This window comes from Delphinapterus leucas, chromosome 7 (genome assembly GCF_059928025.1).
Source record: "Delphinapterus leucas isolate spDelLeu-1000000601 "Yukka" chromosome 7, BTC_Dleu_Yukka2, whole genome shotgun sequence".
Classification (NCBI taxonomy): Eukaryota; Metazoa; Chordata; class Mammalia; order Artiodactyla; family Monodontidae; genus Delphinapterus; species Delphinapterus leucas.
Window position 1 is genome coordinate 95,085,507 of NC_143135.1, and position 26,195 is coordinate 95,111,701.

The following is a 26,195-nucleotide window of genomic DNA, read 5'->3' on the forward strand; positions in this document are numbered from 1 at the left end:
CAGTGGAAAACGTTGATTTTCCGTTAGCTGTAAACATACCTAGCCAAGTCATTGAAACCAGCGGTATAGCACATGTGTCCGATCTGTAATGGACTTTATTACTTTCTCTCTCGTTTAGGAAGCCCTACCCCAACCACTCATGAGATAGTCACAGTGGGTGACCCTTTACTCTCCTCTGGACTTCGAAGCATTGGCTCCAGGCGTCACAGTACTTCTTCCCTGTCACCCCAGCGGTCTAAACTCCGGATAATGTCTCCAATGAGAACTGGGAGCGCTTACTCCAGGAACAGTGTTTCCTCAGTCGCCACCGTAGGGACCGCTGCAGATCTCGAGTCAAGTGCCAAAGCGGTTGATCATGTCTTAGGGCCACTGAATTCTAACACTAATTTAGGGCAGAACACTCCCACCTCTTCACATCTGCAAAGGACGGTAGTTACTATGGGCACTAAAACCAGTCACTTCGATGGCTCTTCATCTTCAGAAATGAAGCATTCCAGTGCTTCAGACTCAACATCCAAGAGCTCCTCTTCGAAGGGAGAGAAGACCAAAATGCCGAGTTCCAAGAACTCAGAGGGATCGGCACATAATGTGGCTTACCCTGGCCTTCCGAAACTGGCCCCACAGGTTCATAATGCAACAGCTGGAGAATTAAATGTTAGTAAAACGGGCACTTTTGCTGAACTGTCTTCAGTGCCATTTTCTTCTAAAGAGGCCCTCCCGTTCCCGCCACTCCATTTGAGAGGGCAGAGGAATGATCGAGACCAACAGACAGATTCCAACCAGTCAGCAAACTCCCCTCCCGATGAAGATACTGAAGTCAAAACCTTGAAGCTATCTGGAGTGAGCAACAGATCGTCCATCATCAACGAACATGTGGGATCCAGCTCCAGGGACAGGAGACAGAAAGGGAAAAAATCTTCTAAAGAAATGTTCAAAGAAAAGCATTCCAGTAAATCTTTTTTGGAACCTGGTCAGGTGGCAACTGGTGAGGAAGGAAACCTAAAGCCAGAGTTTGTTGATGAAGTTTTGCCTCCTGACTTCATGGGGCAACGACCATGTAATAATGTCTCCTCTGATAAGACTGGGGACAAAGTCCATTCTATTCCAGGAGTCCCCAAAGCTCCATCCATGCAAGTAGAAGGGTCTGCCAAGGAATTACAGACACCCCGGAAACGCACAGTCAAAGTAACACTGACACCTCTAAAAATGGAGGGTGAGAGTCAGTCCAAGAATACCCTAAAAGAAAGTAGTCCTCTTTCCCCTTTGCAGATAGAGTCAGCATCTCCAACAGAACCAGTTTCCACTTCCGAAGGTCCAGGAGATGGTCCAGTCGCCCAAGCAAGCCCGAATAATACCTCATCCCAGGATTCTCAAAGTAATAACTATCAGAATCTTCCAGTACAGGACAGACAGGACAGAAACCTAATGCTTCCAGATGGCCCCAAACCTCAGGAGGATGGCTCTTTCAAGAGGAGATACCCCCGTCGCAGTGCCCGGGCACGTTCTAACATGTTCTTTGGGCTCACCCCACTCTATGGAGTAAGGTCCTATGGCGAAGAAGACATTCCGTTTTACAGCAGCTCAACTGGGAAGAAGCGAGGCAAGAGATCCGCCGAAGGACAGGTGGACGGGGCCGATGACTTGAGCACTTCCGACGAAGACGATTTATACTATTACAATTTCACCAGGACAGTGATTTCTTCAGGTGGAGAGGAACGGCTGACACCCCATAATTTATTTCGGGAGGAGGAGCAATGTGACCTCCCAAAAATCTCACAGTTGGATGGTGTTGACGATGGGACAGAGAGTGATACTAGCGTCACAGCCACAACGAGGAAAGGCAGCCAGATCCCAAAAAGAAACAGTAAAGAGAACGGAACAGAGAACTTGAAGATGGATCGGCCTGAAGACACTGGTGAGAAAGAGCACGTCATTAAGAGCTCTGTGGGCCACAAAAATGAGCCAAAGATGGATAACTGCCACGCTGTGAGCAGAGTAAAAACACAGGGACAGGATTCCTTGGAAGCTCAGCTCAGCTCACTGGAGTCAAGCCGCAGGGTCCACACAAGCACCCCCTCAGACAAAAACTTACTGGACACCTATAATACTGAGCTCCTGAAATCGGATTCAGACAACAACAACAGTGACGACTGTGGGAACATCCTGCCGTCAGACATTATGGACTTTGTACTGAAGAATACTCCGTCCATGCAGGCTTTGGGTGAGAGCCCAGAGTCCTCTTCGTCGGAACTCCTGAATCTTGGTGAAGGTTTGGGTCTTGATAGTAATCGTGAAAAAGACATGGGTCTTTTCGAAGTGTTTTCTCAGCAGTTGCCGACGACGGAAGCCGTGGACAGCAGTGTCTCTTCCTCCATCTCAGCAGAGGAGCAGTTCGAGTTGCCACTAGAGCTGCCGTCAGACCTCTCTGTCCTGACCACCCGGAGTCCCACTGTCCCGAGCCAGAACCCCAGTAGGCTAGCTGTAATCTCAGACTCAGGAGAGAAGAGAGGAACCATCCCAGAAAAATCTGTGGCCTCCTCTGAAGGTGACTCCTCCCTGCTGAGTCCAGGAGTAGATCCCAGCCCTGAAGGCCACATGACTCCTGACCACTTTATCCAAGGTCACATGGATGCAGACCACATCTCCAGCCCTCCTTGTGGTTCGGTGGAGCAAGGTCATGGCAACAATCAGGATTTAACTAGAAATAGTAGCACCCCTGGCCTTCAGGTACCTGTTTCCCCTACCGTTCCTATCCAGAACCAGAAATACGTGCCCAACTCTACCGATAGCCCTGGCCCGTCTCAGATTTCTAATGCCGCTGTCCAGACCACTCCGCCCCACCTGAAACCAGCCACCGAGAAACTCATTGTCGTTAACCAGAACATGCAGCCACTTTATGTTCTCCAGACTCTTCCGAATGGAGTGACCCAAAAAATCCAGCTGACCTCTTCTGTTAGTTCTGCACCCAGTGTGATGGAGACAAACACGTCAGTATTGGGGCCCATGGGAAGTGGTCTCACCTTAACCACAGGACTCAGTCCAAGCCTGCCGACTTCCCAGGCTTTATTCCCTCCTGCTAGCAAAGGATTGCTCCCCATGCCTCATCACCAGCACTTACATTCCTTCCCTGCAGCTACTCAGAGTAGCTTCCCACCAAACATCAACAGTCCTCCTTCAGGCCTGCTTATCGGGGTCCAGCCTCCTCCAGATCCCCAGCTTTTGGTCTCAGAAGCCAGCCAGAGGACAGATCTCAGTACCACAGTGGCCACTCCATCCTCTGGACTCAAGAAAAGACCCATATCTCGCCTGCAGACCCGAAAGAATAAAAAACTCGCTCCCTCTAGCACCCCTTCAAACATCGCCCCTTCCGACGTGGTTTCCAACATGACATTGATTAACTTCACACCCTCCCAGCTTCCAAATCATCCCAATCTGTTAGACTTGGGGTCACTTAATACTTCATCTCACCGAACTGTCCCCAACATCATAAAAAGGTCTAAGTCCGGCATCATGTATTTTGAACAGGCGCCCCTGTTACCGCAGAGTGTGGGAGGAACTGCTGCCCCGGCGGCGGGTGCAGCCACCATGAGCCAGGATACCGGCCACCTCACGTCAGGGCCTGTGTCTGGCTTGGCCTCCGGTTCCTCCGTCTTGAACGTTGTATCCATGCAAACTACAACCGCCCCTACAAGTAGCGCGTCCGTTCCAGGGCATGTCGCGTTAACCAACCCGAGGTTGCTTGGTAGCCCAGATATCGGCTCCATAAGCAATCTTTTAATCAAAGCCAGCCAGCAGAGCCTGGGGATTCAAGACCAGCCTGTGGCTTTACCGCCAAGTTCAGGAATGTTTCCACAACTGGGGACGTCACAGACTCCCGCTACTGCTGCAATGACGGCAGCATCTAGCATCTGTGTGCTCCCCTCGACTCAGACTGCGGGCATAACAGCTGCTTCGCCTTCAGGGGAAGCGGAAGAACACTATCAGCTCCAGCATGTGAACCAGCTCCTCGCCAGCAAAACCGGGATTCTCTCTTCCCAGCAGGATCTTGATTCTGCTCCAGGGACCCAGGGCTCCAACTTTACCCAGACGGTAGATGCTCCTAATAGCATGGGGCTGGAGCAGAATAAGGCTTTATCCTCAGCTATGCAAGCCAGCTCCACCTCTCCTGGGGGCTCTCCGTCCTCTGGACAGCAGTCAGCAAGTCCCTCAGTGCCGGGGCCCATGAAACCCAAACCAAAAATCAAACGGATTCAGCTGCCCTTGGACAAAGGGGGTGGCAAGAAGCACAAAGTTTCCCACTTGCGGACCAGTTCTTCTGAAGCACACATTCCAGACCAAGAAGCCAACACGACACCCCTGACCTCAGTCACAGGGTGAGAGATGCAGACCTTGGCTCTGCTGGGTCTGAGGGGTTTCATGCTCTGGATTAGAGGCTGTTGAAGTGGTCTTCTGGGAGGGACATACCTCTGCCCACGTTGCATTACTTGGGTTTTCTGGGCTTTGATTTGATTTTCTTTTTTTTTTTTTTTTCCCCTCACAGTGCTGATTTATAGAGTAAAATTTAGTTCCATCCGTTGGCAGTTGGTCCCTTGGATAGAACCACATCTTTTTTTTTTTTTTTTTTTTGGTATGCGGGCCTCTCACTGTCGTGGCCTCTCCTCTTGGCGGAGCACAGGCTCCGGAAGCGCAGGCTCGGCGGCCATGGCTCACGGGCCCAGCCGCTCCGCGGCATGTGGGATCCTCCCGGACCGGGGCACGAACCCGTGTCCCCTGCATCGGCAGGCCGACTCTCAACCACTGCGCCACCAGGGAAGCCCAGAACCACGTCTTTCATTGCTCTTTGCTCTGACTTAGAACAGTGCTGCTGTTTGCGCCTGTTTCTTTTTCGCTGAGGCTTAGTTAGGATACTAAGGGATGATTATTCCTGTCTGGAGGGCAAAACCACCTGTTGTAGATCTCATGGTGTCCTTTTCTGAAACATTTTCATTAAAATATACATAAAGTACACAAAGTGAATTTTTACCTAGGTATGCATCCATGTAGCTGCCATTCAGATCATAACAAAAGATTTCTAGTCTTCCAGAAGGCTCCTGGTGCCCTCTCTTAGTCAGTACCCCCCAAGGTAACCACTGTCTAACCCGTATCACCACAGGTTACTTTTCTCAGCCCATAAATTTTATCAGATCCTGTTAGAGTCTTCTTTAGACTGACCTCCTTGTTGGGTACATATTTACTGTTGTTTTTCTTGAAAAGATACAAATGATTCTGTTCCAGGGCCCCAGGAGCAGAGGCTGAGCAGCAGGATATAGCTAACGTGGAGCAGTCACCACAGAAAGAGTGTGGGCAGCCTGCAGGGTAAGTGTAAGACTTAGTTCCCTGAGGTGAAGCACTCAGTTCTGTCCACCTCATTTAGAAAATAGTCCTTCCTGATTTGTGTTTTGTTTTTTTTTTTGGCCAAAGTTTTTTTAATGGAATTAATACATGCTTGTAAAGAAAAAAAAAACCCACAGAGTTATTTAAATAATGGGTAACGGTTCCACGTTCTTCCTGCCTACCCTGTTCCCAATTTATTTACTAGAGGTAATTGTTGCTTGTAATTTGTTTTCATTCATACCAACATTTCTATGCATACAGATATGCATGGTGTACATTTGAATATGTATATACCTTTTTTTGTGTGTGTGTGTGTGTGTGGTACGCGGGCCTCTCACTGTCGTGGCCTCTCACGTTGGGGAGCACAGGTTCCGGACGCGCAGGCTCAGCGGCCATGGCTCAAGGGCCCAGCCGCTCCGCGGCATGTGGGATCCTCCCGGACCGGGGCACAAACCTGTGTCCCCTGCATCGGCAGGTGGACTCCCAACCACTGCGCCACCAGGGAAAGCCCCCGTATATACCTTTTACATAAAATAAATAATGCCGTACATACTGTTCTATACTTGTTTTTTTTTCAGCTATTGTATTGTGCACATATCTCTATGCCACTTCATTTTTTAATGGCTGCCTCCAGTTCTGTTGTGTAGACCTACAGTAATTTATTTAACTAGTTCCCTCTTGATCTGCATCTGAATTGTTTGCAGGATCTATTTAATTGTAAAAGGTGAAAATACGTATGATTTACTGGTTCATCATGCAGGCTCCTTTTTTTTTTTTTTTTTGGCGGTACGCGAGCTTCTCACTGCTGTGGCCTCTCCCGTTGCGGGAGCACAGGCTCCAGACGCGCAGGCTCAGCGGCCATGGCTCACGGGCCCAGCCGCTCCGCAGCATGTGGGATCTTCCCGGACCAGGGCACGAACCCGCGTCCCCTGCATCGGCAGGCGGATTCTGAACCACTGCGCCACCAGGGAAGCCCAGCTTTTGTTTTTAATTAAACCAGCTAATTCACTTAAGGAACTCCGGAACTGCTTCTAACAAGCGTCCTTTTATTTTTTTCTAACAGTTAAGGGTATGAGAAGAATTTTAAGGACACAGTCTACAACTCCAAAAGCAGAAACTTCATGTCAAATGTTTGGGAGAGAATCTCACAAAAGATAGTTGATGTTATGTATCTTACAGTAGTGTGGTGGTGTGTTCATTCAACAGGCTGCTCACAAAGCATCCTGTGGTTCATGTCTAGTGGTGGTTTTGTATAACTGATACAGCTGTATGGTAGATTGTGGACAGTTTTTATCTTTGAATTGAAGAACTAGCTGGTGTTACATCTCACATTTGGTTTTCTTTTCATGTAGGCAAGTGGCTGTTCTTCCTGAGATTCAGACAACACAGAATCCAGCAGATGAACAAGAAAATTCAGGTATGTGGGTGGGTAACGGGTTAGAATCAGAATTTCCAAGCCAGAAGTACTGTAAAAGTCACCTTCTCTACCTACTGATTTTCTAGATTAAAAAAAAAAAAAAAAAGCCAAAGCGCTAAAGATGTTAAGTGATTGGCCAAAGGGCACGAAACTAAAACCTATAAATACTCTTCTGCTCTGTTTGCTGTAACAGCAGTGTGACTGAAATAGCTCACAACAAGCTGTCTTCATCCTTTAGTTGTCACTAGTGAAGACCAAGAACCATTTTTATTATATAATATAGCCAGATTTAGGTTATGGCTCCAGATACATCTCCATAGCACTTCTGTCCTGATGAATTTCATCAGTAAACAACTAGTCACTTCAAGACTAGAGAACTCTGGATATAAGACTTTGTCCTTTTCCGTTGAGGGGATTCCCAGAAGAAAACCAGGCAGAGAAAATGCTTAGCCATACGATTTGGGATGCAGTCACATTCTGCTGATTTTGCTGATTCCTGGAGAGGATTGATACGTCTCTGTAAGAAGGCAGTGTGAGGGGTGGTGGCTGAGAGTACAGACTCTGCAGTCAAATAGGTTGAAATCCCAGCTTTACCACTTACTAGCTCTATGAACATGGGCTGCTTAACCTCTCTCTGCCTCAGTTTTCTCACCTTTAAAGTTTAGATCATTTCTCACCTACCTCATTGGATTGTTGTGAGGTTTATCTGAGTTAATACAGGAAGTTCCTAGAAGAGTGCCTCATATGTAGTGTTTCATACATGTTAACCATCGTTATTTTTTAGCTTTGACTCTGTTGAGGGCAATTACTTATTGGAAAACTGTCAGATTGTCATACCAGAAACTACCAGAGAGACAGCATAACTTCACATAAAAAAAAAAAAAATTCTAGTTTTGGTCACTTCCTAGCTATAACGTCAGGCAAGCTGCTCCACCTCTTTGAACCTCAGGTTTGTTATCTGTAAGTGGGAGTAATAAAACCAGCTGTGTAATGTCGTTAGGCTTGGAGATAAAACGTGCATAAAGTCCTCAGTAAGTGTTTGCTATGGCATCCACTTTGGCCCCTATCTATTTTCTCCCTCACAGAACCTAAGACAGCGGAAGAAGAAGAAAGTAATTTCAGCTCTCCACTGATGCTTTGGCTCCAGCAAGAACAGAAGCGGAAGGAAAGCATTGCTGAGAAAAAGCCCAAAAAAGGACTTGTTTTTGAAATTTCAAGTGACGATGGCTTTCAGATCTGTGCGGAAAGTATCGAAGGTGAGTGGATTAAATTAGGTCAGCCCAACAGCACAGGCTCTGCTCAGCTAGGGCTGCAGTAGTACCATTTATGTGAGCAGCTGCATATGAGATAGATTGAATTGGAGACACTAGAAGGCAAGAGACCACTAGTGAGAGTATTACTGCAATAGAGATGTCAGGTAATAAAGCCCACTTCCAGTAGAAGAAGAAAGGAAAGGAGAGAAGAACAGACACATTCATGACTGCTTGGATATAGAGGGTAGAGAGAGAGGACTCAAAGATGCCTCCGAAGATTCCGGCCTGGGTGACTGAAAAAAAAAAAAACATATGTGAGGAGAACAAAAAAATAACTAGTTTGAGTGTACACATTCTGCATAAGATGTATTGAGTGTGGAGTGTGGGAAAATCCAACAGATAGGAAGAGATCGTAGACTCTTAGGTTAGAGCTGGAAGGGAGTGTAAAGGTTTTCTAGTTACACCCCTTAATTGTAAGGAACTGAGAGGTTGTGATCTCCTTCCCACAGTCCTGGTTAACCGTTAGTGCTGGTATTGTTTTGGTTAGCAGTACAGGGAGTAGAGTTAATACCACACATTCAGGCTTGGGACCTGGACTACCCTCAGGGGAAGTGAGTGCTTTGAGGATGCAGGGGTCATTTTCAGAAGGTGGGAACCTCCTCACCGCTTCTGTATCCTTTGCAACAGAAAGGAGCACAGTTGGGTGGGGCACCTTCCCAGCTTCTTTCTTATTCACTGAACTGACTTAAACTAAGAAAACAACAAAAAGCTGTTCTAGCAGGGGATCTTTTCACATCATTGGTATTAAGAGATGTTTGACTGAATTATCTTATTTCCTCACAGATGCCTGGAAGTCATTGACAGACAAAGTCCAGGAGGCTCGGTCAAACGCCCGCCTAAAGCAGCTTTCGTTTGCAGGTAATGCTGCCGCGGTCATTTTACTCCTGTCTCAGTATCCTCTGGTAACTTGTGGGTCTAAGCTACAGGGTTGATTTCACCAAAAAAAAAAAAAAATCAACCTTTTTTTAAAAAAAAAATCATTTTTCACAGATTTATTGAGATATAAACCTTACACTACACAGTTTACCCATCTAAAGCATACAAATCGATGGCTGTTAGTGTATTCACAGAGTTGTGTAAACCATCACTACTGTGTAATTGCAGAACATTTTCATCATCCCTTAAAGAAGCCCCATACCCACTAGCAGTCATTCCTCAGCCCTAGCGCCTGGCAGCCACTAATCTATTCTCTGTCTCTCTGAATGTACCTATTCTGTACATTTCCTACAGAAATGAATCATATAATATGTGGCCTTTTGTGACTGGCTTGTTTCATTTAACATGATGCTTTCAAGATTTCTCTCTACTGTAACATTGTCTCAGTACTTCATTCGTTTTTTTCTTTTACAGATGAATATCTCTTATTGTGGTAAAATACACATAACATAAAAGTTACTGTCTTAATTATTCTTTTATTTTTTTTCACATCTTTATTGGAGTATAATTGCTTTACAATGGTGTGTTAGTTTCTGCTGTATAACAAAGTGAATCAGCTATACATGTACATACATCCTCATATCTCATCTTAATTATTTTTAAGTATACAGTTCAGTGGTGTTAAATACATCCACCTTGTTGTGCAGCCATCACCACCATCCATCCCCATAATTTTTCATCTTGTAAAACTGAAACTCTGTATCCATTAAACAATGACTCCCCATTCTCCTCTTCCCCCAGCTTCTGGTAACCACCATTATTCTTTCTGTCTTCGTGATTTTTAACTGTTTTAAGTACCTCATATAAGTGGAATCATACAGTGTTTGTCCTCTTGTGACTGGCTTAGTACACTCAGCATAATGTCCTCAAGGTGCATCCTTGCTGTAGCATGTTGCAGAACTTACTTCCTTTTTCAGGCTGAATAATATTCCATTGTGTGTATGTATCACATTTACTTTATCAGTTGATCCATCTGTGGGCACTTGGATTGCTTCCAAATTTTTGTTGTTTTTTTTTTTTAATAATTCTGCTGTGAACATGGGTGTACAGAGATCTCTTTAAGACTTTGCTTTCAATTCTTTTGGGTATATACCCAGAAGTGGAATTGCTGGATCATATGGTGATGCTATTTTTAATTTTTTTGAGAAACCACCATACTGTTTTCTACAGTGGCTGTACCATTTTACGTTCCTACGAATGGTACACAAGAATTCCGATTTCTCCGTATCCTTACCAGTACTTATTGTTTTCTGTACATATCCCTAATGACTTGAGATGTCGAGCATCTTTTCATGTGCTTATTGGCCATTTATATATCTTCTTTAGAGAAATGTTTATTCAAAGTCCTTTGTCTGTATTTTCATCAGGTAGGTTGTTTTTTTGTTGTTGAGTTTTAGAAGTTCTATGTATTCTGGATATTAATCCCTTATCAGATACATGATTTGCAAATATTTGCTGCTATTCTGTGGGCTGCCTCCATTTTTACTCTGGATAGTGTCTTTTTTGCTTTTTGTTTTTTTTAGATTGGTGAGGGAGATATTTTGGGGGCAGGAAAATATGGTTCATAGGTCCTGCTCTGTCCAACGGTGGCAGTCATTGGGTGAACTATAATTAAATTTGTACATGGCCTCTCCCAGGAGTCACTCTGAAATGATTACTGATAATATGTGTAAGATTCTGCTCCTGGAGGAAACCAGCATCCCAAGCTCAGCGTTCTCAGTCTCAAATTGAGTAGCTCAGCCCTTTTTGCCAACGGCACAAAGATAGCTTTCATTTATCCATGTCTTTTGCTGCCACATGGAATGGTGGTTAGAAACCATGAACTCTGGAGACAGAAACTGAGTTCAAGTCCCATTTCTGCCCTTTTGCTATCAGTATTATTTCAGGTGCAAGCTAATTTACTTCTTCAAGGCTTAATCTCCTTAAGTGGGCATATTAATGCAACCTTCAAAATTTGTTGTGAGGATTAATTAAAATAATGAACCTGGGAATTCCCTGGCGGTCCAGTGGTTAGGACTCTGTTCTTACTGCCGAGGGCCCAGGTTCAGTTCCCTCATCGGGGAACTAAGATCCCACAAGCCGTGTGGTGCAGCCAAAAATTAAAAAATAAAAATAAAGTAATGAACCTGACATGATTTATTTAAGTACCCTAATATGCCAAATTAAGATCATTATCCTGACTGAAGGGATTTGAGATAGAATTCAGAGAAATCACTGAATACTAGCTTTTTTAAATAGTATCGATGCACAAAATTTTTTAATCATCATGAAGTCCAATTTGTCTGTTTTTTCTTTTGTTACCTGTGCCTTTGATGTCATATCCGAGAAATCATTGCTAAATTCAGTGTAATGAAGATTTTGTCCTATGTTTTCTTCTAAGAGTTTTATAGTTTTAGGTCTTACGTTTAGGTCCTTGACTCATTTTGAGTTAATCTTTATGTATGGTATTAGGTAAGGGTCCAAGGGTTCTGTGACATTAAAGCTGAGACCTGGGCTTCCCTGGTGGCGCAGTGGTTAAGAATCCGCCTGCCAACGCAGGGGACATGGGTTTGAGCCCTGGTCCGGGAAGATCCCACTGCCACAGAACAACTAAACCCATGCACCACAACTGCTGAGCCTGCACTCTAGAGCCCGCGAGCCACAACTACTGAGCCCACGTGCCACAACTACTTAGCCTGTGCACTAGAGCCCACGAGCCACAGGTACTGAAGCCCATGTGCCTAGAGCCCATGCTCTGCAACAAGAGAAGCCACCGCAATGAGAAATCCGTGCACTGCAACGAAGAGTAGCCCCCGCTCACTGCAACTAGAGAAAGCCCGCGCGCAGCAACAAAGACCCAACTCAGCCAAAAATAAATACATAAATTTATTTTTTAAAAAAAAGTCTGAGACCTTTCTGTCTCGGGTACCTTCCTGTCTTGTTCACCTTTGTTTTCCCAAGATTCTGTCCGGCACAGTGGAGAGATGGAAAGAATGTGAGAGATATAGTAGGTGCTCAGTAAATATTTGTTGGATGAACAAGTGAATGACCCACACGAGAATAGATTGTTCCCTGTTGTAGTACTTTATACTACACCTTTATCTGGTTGCTTTCACATTGCGAGGCCTGTGTTCATATCTGCCTCACTCTGCCAAGGGCTCCTTGAGAACAGGGGCCATGTGTAACTCATCTTTCTTTTCCCATTATTGACACAGTGTCCAATCTCATTGTAAGCCCTGCAGTGAAGGTTGAACCCTAGAGTTGAACACTCAGCCTAAACATTAAAATGAATTTTGTGAAAATACACTTCAGTATGTTTTTTAATGGCTTTTTCTACCTAGGAATCCACAGCAATCTAAAACTCCTAGGAAGGAATTCTTAGGGAAAATCAGTGTTGTATAGAAAAAAAAAAAAAATGTTTGCACTTGTCTTATATGACTTCAAGCTCTTCTATTGTCGACTTGTGTTTTATACTTTTATAGGTTGAGTTCTAATCGGAACAACGATTGTGATCATAAGAATGTTGCTTATCTGGAGACTTAACTTTCTGCTTGCCACTAAAACCAAATTATATCCCTTAGAGATTCTCGTAAGTGAAGTGGAAATTAGACACCTGATAATAACTTTCCCCTCTTTTAAAAAAGTATACAAGATGTAGAATTCTAAAATTTGGAGAAGCTAATCACCACAATAACAAATTGGTGGACGGGGTCCCACCTCCTAGAAGTAATTGTTAACATTTAAACACGGATATCCTTCCAGCCATAGCATATGGCTCCAGATTACACTGGGGTTACATCTCTGTAAATATGCTTTATAACACAAACTGTGTATCTGTTGGAATTGCATGTGTGATCCTAACACAGTTATGCCTATGAAATAGTATCTTGTCCACAATAGATGCCATTATTATTTTGGCATCTATTAATACCAAAAACAATAATTGTAAGTGATATATACTATTTATTTAACTAGCTATTTGCTAGTGTTAAAAAGAGGTATGGCAATTACTACTGTGTCCCATCCTTTAAGGAAAGAAGCCAATCATTTTATTTTTTTTTATTATTTTTTTAAATATTTATTTGGTTGCGCCGGGTCTTAGTCACAGCACGTGGGCTCCTTAGTTGTGGCATGCAAACTTTCAGTTGTGGCATGCATGTTGAATCTAGTTTCCTGACCAGGGATTGAACCTGGGTCCCCTGCGTTGGGAACACAAGAGTCTTAACCACTGCACCACCAGGGAAGTCCCGAAGCCAATCATTTTAGAAAGCCTTTCACCATCTGTGCCAGCAGACTTACATAAATGTCTTTTTTTAAATAAAAAGAAATAAGAAATGCTCATTAATGGAATAAGACTAAGTGAGTAAAACAAAGTGGCTATTGAGTGTATTTCTCCATAAGGTCACTGTAACAGCACGGAAGAGAGTTCTGTGTTAGGGGTTCACTAACATTCCTTACAAATTTTAGTGAGGTGCCTGTGTGCATGTGAGCTTATTACTCCATTACCTGTAAACAAAAATGGGATCATAGTTAGACTTATACAGACCAAGGTTCAAATCCTGTCACAGTAGCTACGTGACCTTGGGTGTGAGCCTAGGTTTACTTACCTTGAGATGAAGCTGGCGCTTCCTGCCTGGTGTGGTCATTATGCCATGAAATGAAATAACACATATAGCATTTCTGTGTACATAGAGAACATAGAAAATAGTCCATAGATTGGTGGCATGCTTTTTTCACTTAATCTATCATGAGTGTTTTCCATATTGATGGATCTGTATCCGCATCATTTTAATGGCTATCTAGTGTTAATTTCTAGCTTGTCTTTAGTATAATTCACCCTTGAGCAGCCTCTGGCAGAGTGATTCCCTAGCTTAGGCATTTCTGTGGTTGTATGTGGCTTCCTATTGGCTGGGCTCCTCACTACCCTGGTGCCTTTGATCCTGCAGGTGTGAACGGTTTGAGGATGCTGGGGATTCTCCACGATGCAGTTGTGTTCCTGATTGAGCAACTGTCTGGTGCCAAGCACTGTAGGAATTACAAATTCCGTTTCCACAAACCAGAGGAGGCCAATGAACCTCCACTGAACCCTCATGGCTCGGCCAGGGCTGAAGTCCACCTGAGGCAAGTTCTCTTCCTTTCCATAAGCAGTTTGAGGTCTTGATTTTATGATCTAACGATATAATTATTTTCCCACTTAACCTTTGAGATTTCCAGTGTTAACGCTGTCCTTCACTGGTTCTATTAAAGTATTTCTCTAAGTATATTTTCATCTTTTGGCTCCAGGAAGTCAGCATTTGACATGTTTAACTTCCTGGCTTCTAAGCACCGGCAGCCTCCTGAATACAACCCCAATGATGAGGAAGAGGAGGAGGTGCAGCTGAAGTCAGCTCGGTAAGTCTGGAGTGGAGAGCGGTCCTAAGAAACGCTCTCTATGAGTGAAATGCCATTTGCGGCCACATGGAAGGACCTAGAGATTATCCTACTAAGTGAAGTGAGTCAGAGAAAGACAAATACCATATCATATCACTTATATGTGGAATCAAAAATATGCTACAAATGAACTTGTTTACAAAACAGAAACAGACTCACAGACACAGAAAACAAACTTTGGTTACCAAAGGGGAAAGGTGATTGATAGGGATAAATTAGGAGTTTGGGATTAGCAGGTACAAACTACTGTATATAAAATAGGTAAACAACAAGGTGCTACTGTATAGCACAGGGAACCATATTCAGTGTCCTGGAATAAACCATAAAGGAAAAGAATGTGAAAAACAATATACGTATAGGGCTATCCCTGGTGGCGCAGTGGTTGAGAGTCCGCCTGCCGATGCAGGGGACACGGGTTCGTGCCCCGGTCCGGGAAGATCCCACATGCCGCGGAGCGGCTGGGCCCGTGAGCCATGGCCACTGGGCCTGCGCGTCCGGAGCCTGTGCTCCGCAAAGAATATACATGTAACTGAATCACTTTGCTATACACCAGAAACTAACACAACATTGTAAATCAACTATACTTCAATAAAAAATTTAAAAATAAAATAAAAAAAAGAAATACTCTTTGCTTCCCTCTGTTGCAGTTTTGCTTAGATCACAATTTCCCAGATAACATTTAAGAAGACTGAAATAGAGTTTGTGTTGAAGTAACAGTAGCTGGCTGGCAAAGAGAGAGGAATGTGTTTTAGAGGAGAAATTCAAATAACTGTAAGATGTATATTTTATTTTCTTTAACTGTAGTGTGCTCTGTCAGCTTTGCATGTACCACCACAGACTTCGTATATAACATACTATATTTTAGGCCTCATTTTATAAGGCATTTGTTAGGCTTGGGATTGAACACACAGAATAGTGTAGTCTTACGTTCTAGGAACCTTTGATCCAAGACTCAAAACTGATGATTTCCTGAAGAGAATTCATTAATAACGAACCGTCTCTCTTTAGGAGGGCAACTAGTATGGATCTGCCAATGCCCATGCGTTTCCGGCACTTAAAAAAGACTTCTAAGGAGGCAGTTGGTGTCTACAGGTATGGCTAAAATTGTAGAAAGAATTATAGAAAACTAATGAAGTTTTCCAAAATCAAAGTGGATCAAATGCTGGAGTGACCTCCTTCATTCAGTAAGTGAGGTTTTTATCGATATTTCTAATTTAACCTGATGCCCTGGGACCCTGCAACTCCTTGTGTTGAACGAGGAACTTAACACAGTAAGCTTTAAAGTACTGCTGCTTCTGGTGGGCTTTGGAACGGAGAAATCTTTAATCCTTGGCTGTTTATTGGGGTGATTAATACACTCAAATCAGGTGGGCGCAGACTCTCTGCAGGTCTCTGTCTCTCCTGGGGAACTAATAGGCCAGGAGATTTTATTCATGTATTCATGTAGTCACACATTTAACCTTACTTGCAAAATCCGCAGCTGATGTCTTTTCCATCTTTATGTCCTAGGTCTCCCATCCATGGCCGGGGTCTTTTTTGTAAGAGAAACATCGATGCAGGTGAGATGGTGATTGAGTACGCTGGCAATGTCATCCGTTCCATACAGACTGACAAGCGAGAGAAGTACTATGACAGCAAGGTGAGCTCCACACTTTCATTCCCCAGTTCTCTCGTTATAGAAAGGGGCCATCAGCTATAAAGATGATCCCTAGATTGCAGAAGAATTAGTATATTCTAATTAGACTTTTTTTTTTTTTTTTTTTACATTTTAACATCTCTGAATTTGTAGTGGGCCCAGTCCACTCTCGGGATTAGCACACAAAGATACTCTCTGAAGGTTTGTCTGAATGGATCCCAGGATCACAAGCACACAGTTCTCTTGCCTGTGGAGACATTAAGAAACCTCTAGTCTAGTGCCTGTAATCTAGGAATTTGTCATGGAAGCATCCTGAAAGATGGGAGAAATCCAGAAATTTTACCAGAAGAACCTGTTCATCAGTGGCTAAGGTCACATCAGAAAAAGGTTGGGAAATGTTGTCAAGCCCGCGCTGTAATAAGTAACAGGTTCTTCTCCGCTCTCCTTCCCGTAGGGCATCGGCTGCTACATGTTCCGGATCGATGACTCCGAGGTGGTAGATGCCACCATGCACGGAAACGCTGCCCGCTTCATCAATCACTCATGTGAGCCTAACTGCTACTCTCGGGTTATTAATATCGACGGGCAGAAGCACATTGTCATCTTTGCCATGCGCAAAATCTACCGAGGGGAGGAACTCACTTACGACTATAAGTTCCCCATTGAGGATGCCAGCAACAAGCTACCCTGCAACTGTGGTGCCAAGAAATGCCGGAAGTTCCTAAACTAAAGCTGCTCTTCTCCCCACTGTTGGAGCACTAGGACCCAGGGCCTCCAAAACAGTGCCGAAGGCCTTTGCCAGCAGCCAGGAGTTCCAGGATTGAGTGGGCACAGTTGAGGGGCCTCCGTGATGGCTGGGCTCCCTTAGGTCCCATATTCACATTATACATGTGATCCTAGTCCTGGAGAGAGATGAGGTCTCGAAGAAAAGATCCGCGATCGGCTTTCTGCTGGGGCCCCTCTGATTGTGTGCCGTTAAAAAGCGGGAAACGGGTCCCTAGCAGACTTGCCTGGAAGGAGCCTATAGAGGGTTAGTTATGTTGGGAGATCGGGCCTGAGCACCTCCTCAGAGAGAAGTTGCCATCCTTGCCTTGGCCTTTCCAGAGCACTGTAAGCAAGGGGTCAGGCACAGCCCCAGTGCGGGCGGGGTTGGTTGCCAGCCGGGCCCAGCCTGTAGCCGTGTGTTGAACAGAGACGGTCTGGTGGTTTTCCCTACGATGCTCCCACTTGAGAGTTCCCTTCTGGTTGGGAGACAGGATTTCTTAGCACCTTTGGTGTCAAAGGCTGTCTTGGGGTTGTGCCAGTTCATTACCAGACGTTGAGCCTGTGGGCTGTAAGTGGGAGTGTTACCCCCATGAGCCTTATCTCAGACAGTCACCTTCCTAGACAATAGGAGCGGCTTCCCTCTCATTCCTTCTCTTCACTCCACTTTTCTCGTCCCCCGTTCTGCATCCCACTGCTTTCCCGTGCTCTCTGGGTGGTAGGGGAGAGTGACTCCCTGCTCGAGGACACTCCCTGTTGGGCATAGGATGTGCCTACAAAACGTTCCCTGAGCCTGTAAGCACTCCCAGTGGGGAAGTGGACAGGAGCCATTGGCCATAACCAGACAGAATTTGGAGACGTTTTCATAAAACTCCACTGAGAGTTTTAAAGAAATATATGTAGCATGATTTTTTAGAAGAGGAAGATTATTTGAATAGGAGTTGAATCATGCAACCACCAGAGTATCACAACCAGGGTAACCCCTGGGCCCCATTCCTAGGACGTGATAACTTTATTTTCCCCTTGTTAAGACATAGGAAGACTTAATTTTTAAATGGTCAGTGTCCAGTTGAAGGCAGAACACTAATCAGATTTCAAGGCCCAAAACTTGGGGACTAGACCACCTTGTATCGAGGGAACTCTGCCACCTGCACAAAATCTGTGGATAAAGTAAATTAAATGACACTACTGCCCTGATTACTCCCTAGGATGTGGTCAAAACAGCATCAAATGTTTCTTCTCTTCCTTTCCCCAAGACAGTGTCCTGAACCTGTTAAATTAAGTCATTGGATTTTACTCTGTTCTGTTTACAGTTTACTATTTAAGGTTTTATAAATGTAAATATATTTTGTATATTTTTCTATGAGAAGCACTTCATAGGGAGAAGCACTTATGACAAGGCTATTTTTTAAACCGCGGTATTATCCTAATTTAAAAGAAGATCGGTTTTTAATAATTTTTTATTTTCATAGGATGAAGTTAGAGAAAATATTCAGCTGAACACACAAAGTCTGGTTTTTCCTGCCCAACTTCCCCCTGGAAGGTGTACTTTTTGTTGCTTAATGTGTAGCTTGTTTGTGCCCTGTTGACATAAACGTTTCCTGGGTTTGCTCTTTGACAATAAATGGCAAAGGAAGGTCCCCCCAACTCCATCGGGCCACTCCCCTCCTTCCCAAATCGAAGCTCCTGAAAAGGCTGCGGTAGGATCTCGACACAGCAGTTTCTTCTCCTCTTTCCTGCCCTGTCTCTCTCCTTTCTGGCGCAGCTCAGTGCTGAGAGGTGGGAACCTACACTTCCCTCGTCTTTCCTGCTTCAGAGCTAGCAACCAAGCGGAATGGCAACCTGACATCTTCCATCACCATCTGCCTCGTGGGTCACCTCGTTCCCTCTCCCTCTGCCCACCAAGTCCTCATGCCTGCAAAGACCCCCCCGGATCCCCCTGGGCCCTCTTTTGGGGCAGCCCGTTGAAACTGAAGCACAGTCTGACCACTCACGATAAAGCAGATTCTCCTCTGCCTCTGTCAGCTACAAGGTTTCAGAGCAGTGTAGTCCAGTGGAGGGCGAGGCACCTTTTCTCGCCTCGAGAAGCCCATTTCTACGGAAGGAAGTCTAGCGAAGCAATACGACTCAGCCCAGCGCTCTCTGCCCCGGGACTCGTGGCTCTGCTGTGCCTTCCATCCTGGGCTCCCTGTTCTTCCGTGACCTTAATTAAGAACTTTGGTGGCTCTGCTGGAACACTGTCACTGTTTTCACTGTCATGCAAGGAGCCCAGCACTGTGGCCAGGAAGGCAGAGACTCCCTGTCATCGTGGAGAAGTGCCAGCAGGGGACTGGGGAAAAGCACTCTACCCAGACCTCACCTCCCTTCCTCCTTTTGCCCGTGACAAGATACAGTGGCCCAAGGGGTTCCACTAGTGTCTGGTTTCCTTTATTATTGCACTGTGTGAGGTTTTTTTGTAAATCCTTTTATTCCTATTTTTTTTAAAGAAAAATACCTTAAGCTGCATTTGTTACTGAAATGATTAATGCACTGATGGGTCATGAATTCACCTTGAGAAAGACCCAAAGGCCAGTCGGGGGTGGGGGAAACTCAGCTAAATAGACCTAGTTACCGCCCTGCTAGGCCGTGCTGTACTGTGAGCCCCTCCTCAGCTCTTTCTACCAGTCCCAAACCCTGAGGCCAGGGGAGGAACCCCCAGCTCTCCTTCTCCTGCCAGCTGCAGATGGTTTGCCTTGCCTTTCCACTCCCTGTCAACCGCGGAAATGAGGAATTCCTCTTAGAGCTCAGCCTTGAGTCCATTGCCAAAATTCAGCGTACCTGCCAGCAACTTGGGGAATAAGCTAAGGTTTCCCTACAAGAGGGAAAGAAGGCAAAAAAAAAAAAAAAAAAAAAGCATAGCTATCTCCAAAACACCTCCGAGTTTCTTTTGAAAGTGACCAAGGGAATCTCCGCACAAAAGTGCAGACTGAGGAACTGTGGTGGGTCATTCCCAAGAATCCCCTAAGGGGCATCCCGAAGGGAGTAACAGCTGCAAACCTGGTCAGTTCTCAGTGACAGAGCCAGCTCACAGCTTCGCTGCTAGAACCTGTCGTGGCTGCATTTCCTGGTGGCCAGTGACAACTGTGTAACCAGAATAGCTGCATGGCGCTGACCCTTTGGCCGGAACTTGGTCCCTTGGCTCCCTCCATTACCGTCCGCCACCTCCAGCCCGGCCCCTCCTGTTTTTAGACCAATGACAAGAATCAAGGGGGAAGCCCTGGCAGCTACATATACGTTTTCAACCAGACTCCTTTGCCGGGATCCACTCCACCACCCCGCTTGCCTCTGTCAAACCCCCGGCCAATGCCGTGAGCACCATGCAGCTCCCTTGATTTAAAAAAAAAAAAAAAAAAAAAAAAATACAACAACAAAAAAACAAAAAAAAAACCTTTTAATGAATGTATCTTTCTAAAGGACTGTCGTTCAATCAAATATCTGAAAATACTAAAGGTCAAAACCTTGTCAGATGTTAAGTTTGATTTGGGATTTTTTAAAATAGAAATCAAGTTGTGTTTTTTTTGGGTTTTTTTTTTTTTAAAGGAAAAGCGGGTCATTGCAAAGGGCTGGGTGTAATTTTATGTTTCATTTCCTTCATTTTAAAGCAATACAAGGTTATCTAGCAGATGGTTTTGTGCCGAATCATGAATACCAGTCAAGTCTCACACTCTGAAAACTTGCAACTTTTTTGTTTTGGTTTTCAAATAAATATAAATATGATATATATATAGGAACTAATATAGTAATGCACCATGTAACAAAGCCTAGTTCAGTCCATGGCTTTTAATTCTCTTAACACTATAGATAAGGATTGTGTTACAGTTGCTAGTAGTGGCAGGAAAATGTCAGTCTGGCGCTCCTCTGATTCCCCCCGCCCAATGGGGGGGGGGAACCCATCCTAAGGGGATGGCGGAACAGTCCATTTCTGGGATCAGAGGGAAATGCAGAAATGGTGTCACCTGGATTTTTTCTGCCTGTGAATGTTGCCAGTCAGTACCTGTACTCCTTGTTTCTCTCCTTTTGGTTATGAATGTTGGGGTTACCACCTGCATTTAGGGGAAAATTGTGCTCTGTGCTTTCCTGGTATCTTGTTCCGAGGTTCTCTAGTTCTGTCTTTCAGCCAAGAAAATAGACTTGTGGTGTTTCTTTTATTGAACTTTTAACAGTCTCTTTAGTAAATACAGGTAGTTGAATAATTGTTTCAAAAGCTCAACAGATGACAAGCTTCTTTTCTAGAGATAAGACATTTCTTGACAACTTGATCATGTATAACAGATCTTTCGGGTTTTTTTTTCCTTGTGTTCTTCCAAGCTTCTGGTTAGAGAAAAAGAGAAAAATAAAGGAAAAAAAATGTGTCTAAAGTCCATCAGTGTTAACTCCCTGTGACAGGGATGAAGGAAAATACTTTAATAGTTCAAAAAATAATAATGCTGAAAGCTGTCTACGAAAGACTGAATGTAAAAGTAAAAAGTGTACATAGTTGTAAAAAAAAAAAGGAGTTTTTAAACATGTTTATTTTCTATGCACTTTTTTTTATTTAAGTGATAGTTTAATTAATAAACATGTCAAGTTTATTGCTGCACATGGTTGAACTTTCTTTTGGCTTCGGCTGAGGTGGACTAATGGGAGGGGCGTGGCCCGTGACCTGATTACAAAGTCCCTTCCACAGTCCCTTCTTTTAAGGTGGAATCGTGAAATCATTTCCCACTCTACACTCAGGCCCCACTCTACACTGTCTCTCTTAACCATATTTTCTCCCCTCATTCATCAGTGATGTATGTTCAGGACCTAATGAACTCTGGATATGAGGAAGGGGTCAAGAGGACAAAGGAATAGTTCCTTTACTTCGTACATATCCCCCTTCTTCATCCACGGGTGGTCAAGCGTTGGCTTCTAACGAGTTCCTCCCAATCTATGAATATAATAAAATGAAAGCATTTCAGGGAGAGCCTGGGCAGTACCCTCTCTTTGCTCCACTCCACCTTAAAGCTGAAATGCAATTTATTTACTCTGTTTCTCCCTAGGACTGGGGTGGGGGTAGGGAGGCAGTTGAGAAATGTTTGTAAATATATTCTGCCAAGCCAGGGTCACTATCCCCAGGTTAAAGGGGGCTGAGTTTACACTGCAGCCAAGGAATGGTCAACACTCCTCCTCATGTGGGCTGGTCCTCAAACGGACCTCCTCCCTCTGGATCAGCTGGCTGGAGCCTCGGCCCTCACCCCTTTTTCCTCCCTCTCACGGGGAGTCACCTTTTTGGATTTTGGAGTTGAGTACCATGGGGACTCCAAATGATCAGGCAGTGTTGCAGGCCATCTTCAACCCTGACACTCCGTTTGGAGACATTGTTGGTTTGGACCTGGGAGAGGAAGCAGAGAAGGAAGAAGGAGATGAAGGTCAGTATTCGACTCTGGAGTATAGCTCTCCACATTGGCTGGTCTGCTGCCTCGCTGGGGTGGCAGAGGTAGGTGGTCTTACGAGGGCCCTTGTTCCACGACCCTTGGATGATGATTGCTGATCCTCAGTGCACTGACGGGGGCTTGGCAAGAGTCACTGTGCCCAGAGGAGAAAGCCAGGTTTCTCCTCCACCACCCCCCTCTGAACTTACCTCCCCGCTCAGTTCACCCCCATGGTCCAAGCTTAACTGTGCTGATGGGGAGAGGGGCCATGTGAAAAGCTCACGTCTTTGTCACAACAGAGTATGTCACCCTCCACAGCAGGGAAGAAAGAAACAGGGCAGGGGGTGGCTCAGCTAAACGTCTCCAACCTAAGCAAGTATTCAGTGTCACACACCTTACAAGCCAAGCCCTGAGCTAATTCTTCCAGAGCGAGTGCGCTCACTGGCTTTTCCACCAGCCCCTAAGGGGGCCTGCTTTCCGCGTCAGGGGTTCTTGATGCCTTTTGTTTCTAAAGGAGTGAAACCTAAGCCTTAATGAAACTTCAGGCTGAAAAGCTGAGATAAACACTGGAAATGGTTTTCATGACCCAGGTATGTCATGGAGGCCTTCCTGTTGGAAGCAGTGGAGTAGAACAAAACAGAGACAGGCTGAAGAGCCAGAAAGACCTGGGTTCAAATCCAAGCTGTGCAGCTTATGGGCGGTGTGACCTTGAGCAAATCATTTAGCTACAGGCTAAGGCGTTTGGGTTTCATTCTCTTGGCAGTGGGGAGCCAACCAAGAAGGCCCCTTTCCCAGGTCCCTTTGGAACTTTAAGCAGTGCTAGCTCTCTGCCTTGCTGACCTCAGTTCCCCCTGCCCCAAACACTGCATCTGACTCCTGCTGTGACCTACACCCCTGCCCAGTCAGCCCTGGCTCGTGTCCCAGGTTTCCAAAGCCCCAGGTGGCTTTTGCTTCCTGCTCCCAACTGCACACCTGTCCCCTCCTGGCTCCCTCCCTGGCACAGATGGAGTTTTTCCTCGAGCACAGCTGGAGCAGGCCAAGGCCCTGGAGCTGCAAGGGGTGATGGCAGCAGAGGCTGGCGACCTCAGCACAGCCCTGGAGAAGTTTGGCCAAGCCATCAACCTGCTGCCTGAGAGGGCCTCGGCTTACAGCAACCGAGCCCAGGCCCGGCGACTCCAGGGAGACGTGGCAGGTGAGGGGAGAGTCCCTGGAGCCTGTGCAGAGGGGCCGGGGAGGGCACAGACCAGAGATGGTGTGTCTGTGGGGCTTGGGCATGGGGCGTGGGAAGTCACTAAGCCCCTCTGGAACCTATGTCTCTACCCATAAGAGATGTACCGTGGGCTCGGGGATATTGTGAGAGTCAGGGGGACTGCATTCCATTTACTTATTGATAAAAATTTAATGAGAGCCTCTACCATCCTAGCAGTGGGCTAGGTGCTGAGGACTATAGTGCCTACAGCAACTACTGTGCACCAGGCACTCAGCACTTCACATGTGAGCTGTAGTCATTCGTATCGTCCTCACGACAACCCTGAAAGGTACGTGCTATCGTTATCTCCATTTTACAGAAGAAGAAACTGAGGCATGGAGGTTAAGTAGCTTCCTACTCACACAGCTGAGAAGCGGCAGAGCTGGGATCTGGTCCAGGTGGCAGGGCTCCAGAGCCTGTGCTCTTAATCCCCACATGATACTGCTTCTCAAGAAGCTCACAGCCTAGAGGGTAGAACAGACACATAAATATAATAGCAGCGTAACAAGCTGACAGGGTTCAGCATGGGATCTGTTCCTGAGGGGTGAGTTTTGAAGGATGAGCAGGCGTTAGCTGGACGGAGGGCAGGGAGTGGGAGAAGGCACGGCCGGTAGAGGTCCTGAAGTCGTGGACAGGTACAGGGAATCTGGCTGGAAAAGGGAGTGCTGGAAGAATGGAGCCTCTCCAGAGCCTGGAGAGGTAAACAGGGGCCAGAGAGTGAACAACTGCGAACATTAGGCCGAGATCGGACTTTGTCTTGAAAACACCGGGAATCACTAACGGGTTTCAACTAAAGGGTAAACCACAGAAGCCTAGTTGGGAACTACTAGACTATCGAGACCCGTGGTGGTAGAGGTGTTCCTGGGGCCAGGAATGCCAGGCTGAGGAGTTTGGACTCCATTCTGGGAATATTGGGGGACTCTGAGGGCCTTTCCCAGGCTTGTCCGCCACCTGGCTTTGGCAGAGCAGGGCCATAAAGGCCGCTGGGACAGCCTGCAGACCAAAACCCCAGACAGCATCAGAGGGGATTCTGCCTGGAGAAGGCCTTCAATTCCTCCTGACCAGCTCCTCTGAGGGAAGCCAAGGAATGCTGTGATTAGAAAGCTTCTCAACCGACCAGTCAGGATGGGGAGCAGAGCCTCTGCTGAGTTCTGGGGACCAGAACACACAGAGAGAGGGCAGGGAAGGTCAGCCTTGCTGTAGGATGCTGCTGGCGCTCCCCCAGCGCCCTGCCCCGACAGGCGCTATAGACTAGAGAACTTGAGTGAATTGAAGCAGAGCCCAGAAGAAATGCAGCTCGGTACCCTACAGTGGATACCAGCTGGCTGCCTGAGGTTGAGTTCACAGCTCTGATGCCTAATAAGCCAAGTATTTATGAGGATGATAAAAACAAAATGCTGCAGGCCAGCTCTGGCTCCAAGACCTCTTTCAAAGAGAATTAGATACAAAATAATGAAGACCATGGAAATAAAGAATGAGAAGAGGCAGTCAGTAGAGAACACAGGTGAGAGAAGCGGTTTTAAGGCATCAATGGAAAAGAGGAGAGAAATGTCTTCAAAAGTTAGAGAGGGACTTCCTTGGGGGTCCAGTGGTTAAGAATCTGCGCTTTCACTGCAGGGTCACAGGTTCAATCCCTGGTCGACGAATTAAGATTCCGCATGCCCCGCGGTGCGGCAAAAAAAAAAAAAAGAGAGAGAGAAAAAAAGGACTTTACTGTATAAGACATGGTTGTCAGTTAATTCTAATGTTTTTGGACTCTGGGATTCGGAGTCAGTCACCTGGCACATGGTAGATGGATGGTTAATAACGTATGCGTGCCTGGCAACAGGGCCAGATTCATAACATAGTGACCCTCCGTCCGTGTTTTGATGTATCAGATGGTGGAAAATAACACGGACAAGGCGAGACCTGGACTTCAGTCCCAGCTCTGCCACTAATGCCTGTGCAGCCCAGGCCGAGTCTTGCCAACTCTTCCAGTCTTCATCTGCGTAAAGGGAATAACGATACCGATCTCTAGAGTCAAGTCTAGGCGGGATGTAAACGGCCGAACCCCAGAGCCTCCACTCGGGGCCGGATCGCTTGCTGGCCGCGGCCCTGACCCCCGCCCGTCCGTCCGTCCCGCAGGCGCCCTGGAGGACCTGGAGCGCGCGCTGGCGCTGAGCGGCGGCCGGGGTCGCGCCGCCCGCCAGAGCTTCGTGCAGCGCGGGCTCGTGGCGCGACTGCAGGGCCGGGACGACGACGCCCGCGGGGACTTCGAGCGGGCGGCGCGGCTGGGCAGCCCGTTCGCTCGGCGCCAGCTGGTGCTGCTCAACCCTTATGCGGCGCTGTGCAACCGCATGCTGGCCGACATGATGGGGCAGCTGCGCGGGCCCCGCGACCGGCGCTGAGCCGCCGGCGGGCGGGCGTGGGGGAAGGGGGGCGCCCACAACCAATAAACCTGCCGGCTCTCCCAGCCACCGCCTGTGTCTGCATCCTCCGCCGTCCCCGCAGGGAAGGGCGCTCAAGTATCCCCCGCGCGCGAGGCCGTCTGCGAGGCCCGGGACGTGGTCCCGGAGCCGCCGCCCTGGGGGAGGGGGTCCTTCGGGCCGAGGTCGGGCATCGATTGGCCCTGCCTGGCGCAGCCCGAGCCCCCGCGGATGACTGCAGTGCTCATCAGACCTGAGCAGTC

The 26,195-nt window shown here is 46.4% G+C and overlaps 2 protein-coding genes across 11 annotated transcripts in view; both read left to right on the plus strand.

Annotated features, from left to right (window-relative positions):
- Positions 1-21,464, plus strand: part of KMT2A (lysine methyltransferase 2A) — a 76,002-nt gene extending 54,538 nt beyond the window's left edge. For 9 of the 10 annotated variants that reach the window (XM_089915627.1, XM_089915628.1, XM_089915629.1 and 6 more), the window contains 10 exons: positions 119-4,373; positions 5,275-5,355; positions 6,726-6,790; positions 7,876-8,046; positions 8,887-8,961; positions 13,965-14,143; positions 14,306-14,409; positions 15,457-15,540; positions 15,958-16,087; positions 16,539-21,464. In XM_089915627.1, coding sequence (XP_089771753.1) covers positions 119-4,373; positions 5,275-5,355; positions 6,726-6,790; positions 7,876-8,046; positions 8,887-8,961; positions 13,965-14,143; positions 14,306-14,409; positions 15,457-15,540; positions 15,958-16,087; positions 16,539-16,814 — 5,420 coding nt within the window. In that variant the 3' untranslated portion in view covers positions 16,815-21,464. The remainder of the gene's footprint in view (positions 1-118; positions 4,374-5,274; positions 5,356-6,725; positions 6,791-7,875; positions 8,047-8,886; positions 8,962-13,964; positions 14,144-14,305; positions 14,410-15,456; positions 15,541-15,957; positions 16,088-16,538) is intronic. The other variant, XM_089915631.1, reaches the window with a different exon arrangement.
- Positions 21,465-21,565: 101 nt separating this feature from the next.
- On the plus strand, positions 21,566-26,095 carry TTC36 (tetratricopeptide repeat domain 36). Its single transcript, XM_022559075.3, has 3 exons — positions 21,566-22,275; positions 23,282-23,470; positions 25,652-26,095. Exons 1-3 carry the CDS (start codon positions 21,939-21,941, stop codon positions 25,912-25,914), a joined length of 789 nt encoding a protein of 262 aa, XP_022414783.2. The 5' UTR covers positions 21,566-21,938; the 3' UTR covers positions 25,915-26,095.
- The last annotated feature ends 100 nt before the right edge of the window (positions 26,096-26,195 follow it).

Coding starts and splice junctions, on each gene's coding strand:
- TTC36 (XM_022559075.3), top strand. CDS start 21,939: ATGTTTGTAAATATATTCTGCCAAGCCAGGGTCACTATCCCCAGGTTA. Junction 22,276..23,281: donor GAAGGAAGAAGGAGATGAAG/GTCAGTATTCGA, acceptor TCCCTGGCACAG/ATGGAGTTTTTCCTCGAGCA. Junction 23,471..25,651: donor ACTCCAGGGAGACGTGGCAG/GTGAGGGGAGAG, acceptor TCCGTCCCGCAG/GCGCCCTGGAGGACCTGGAG.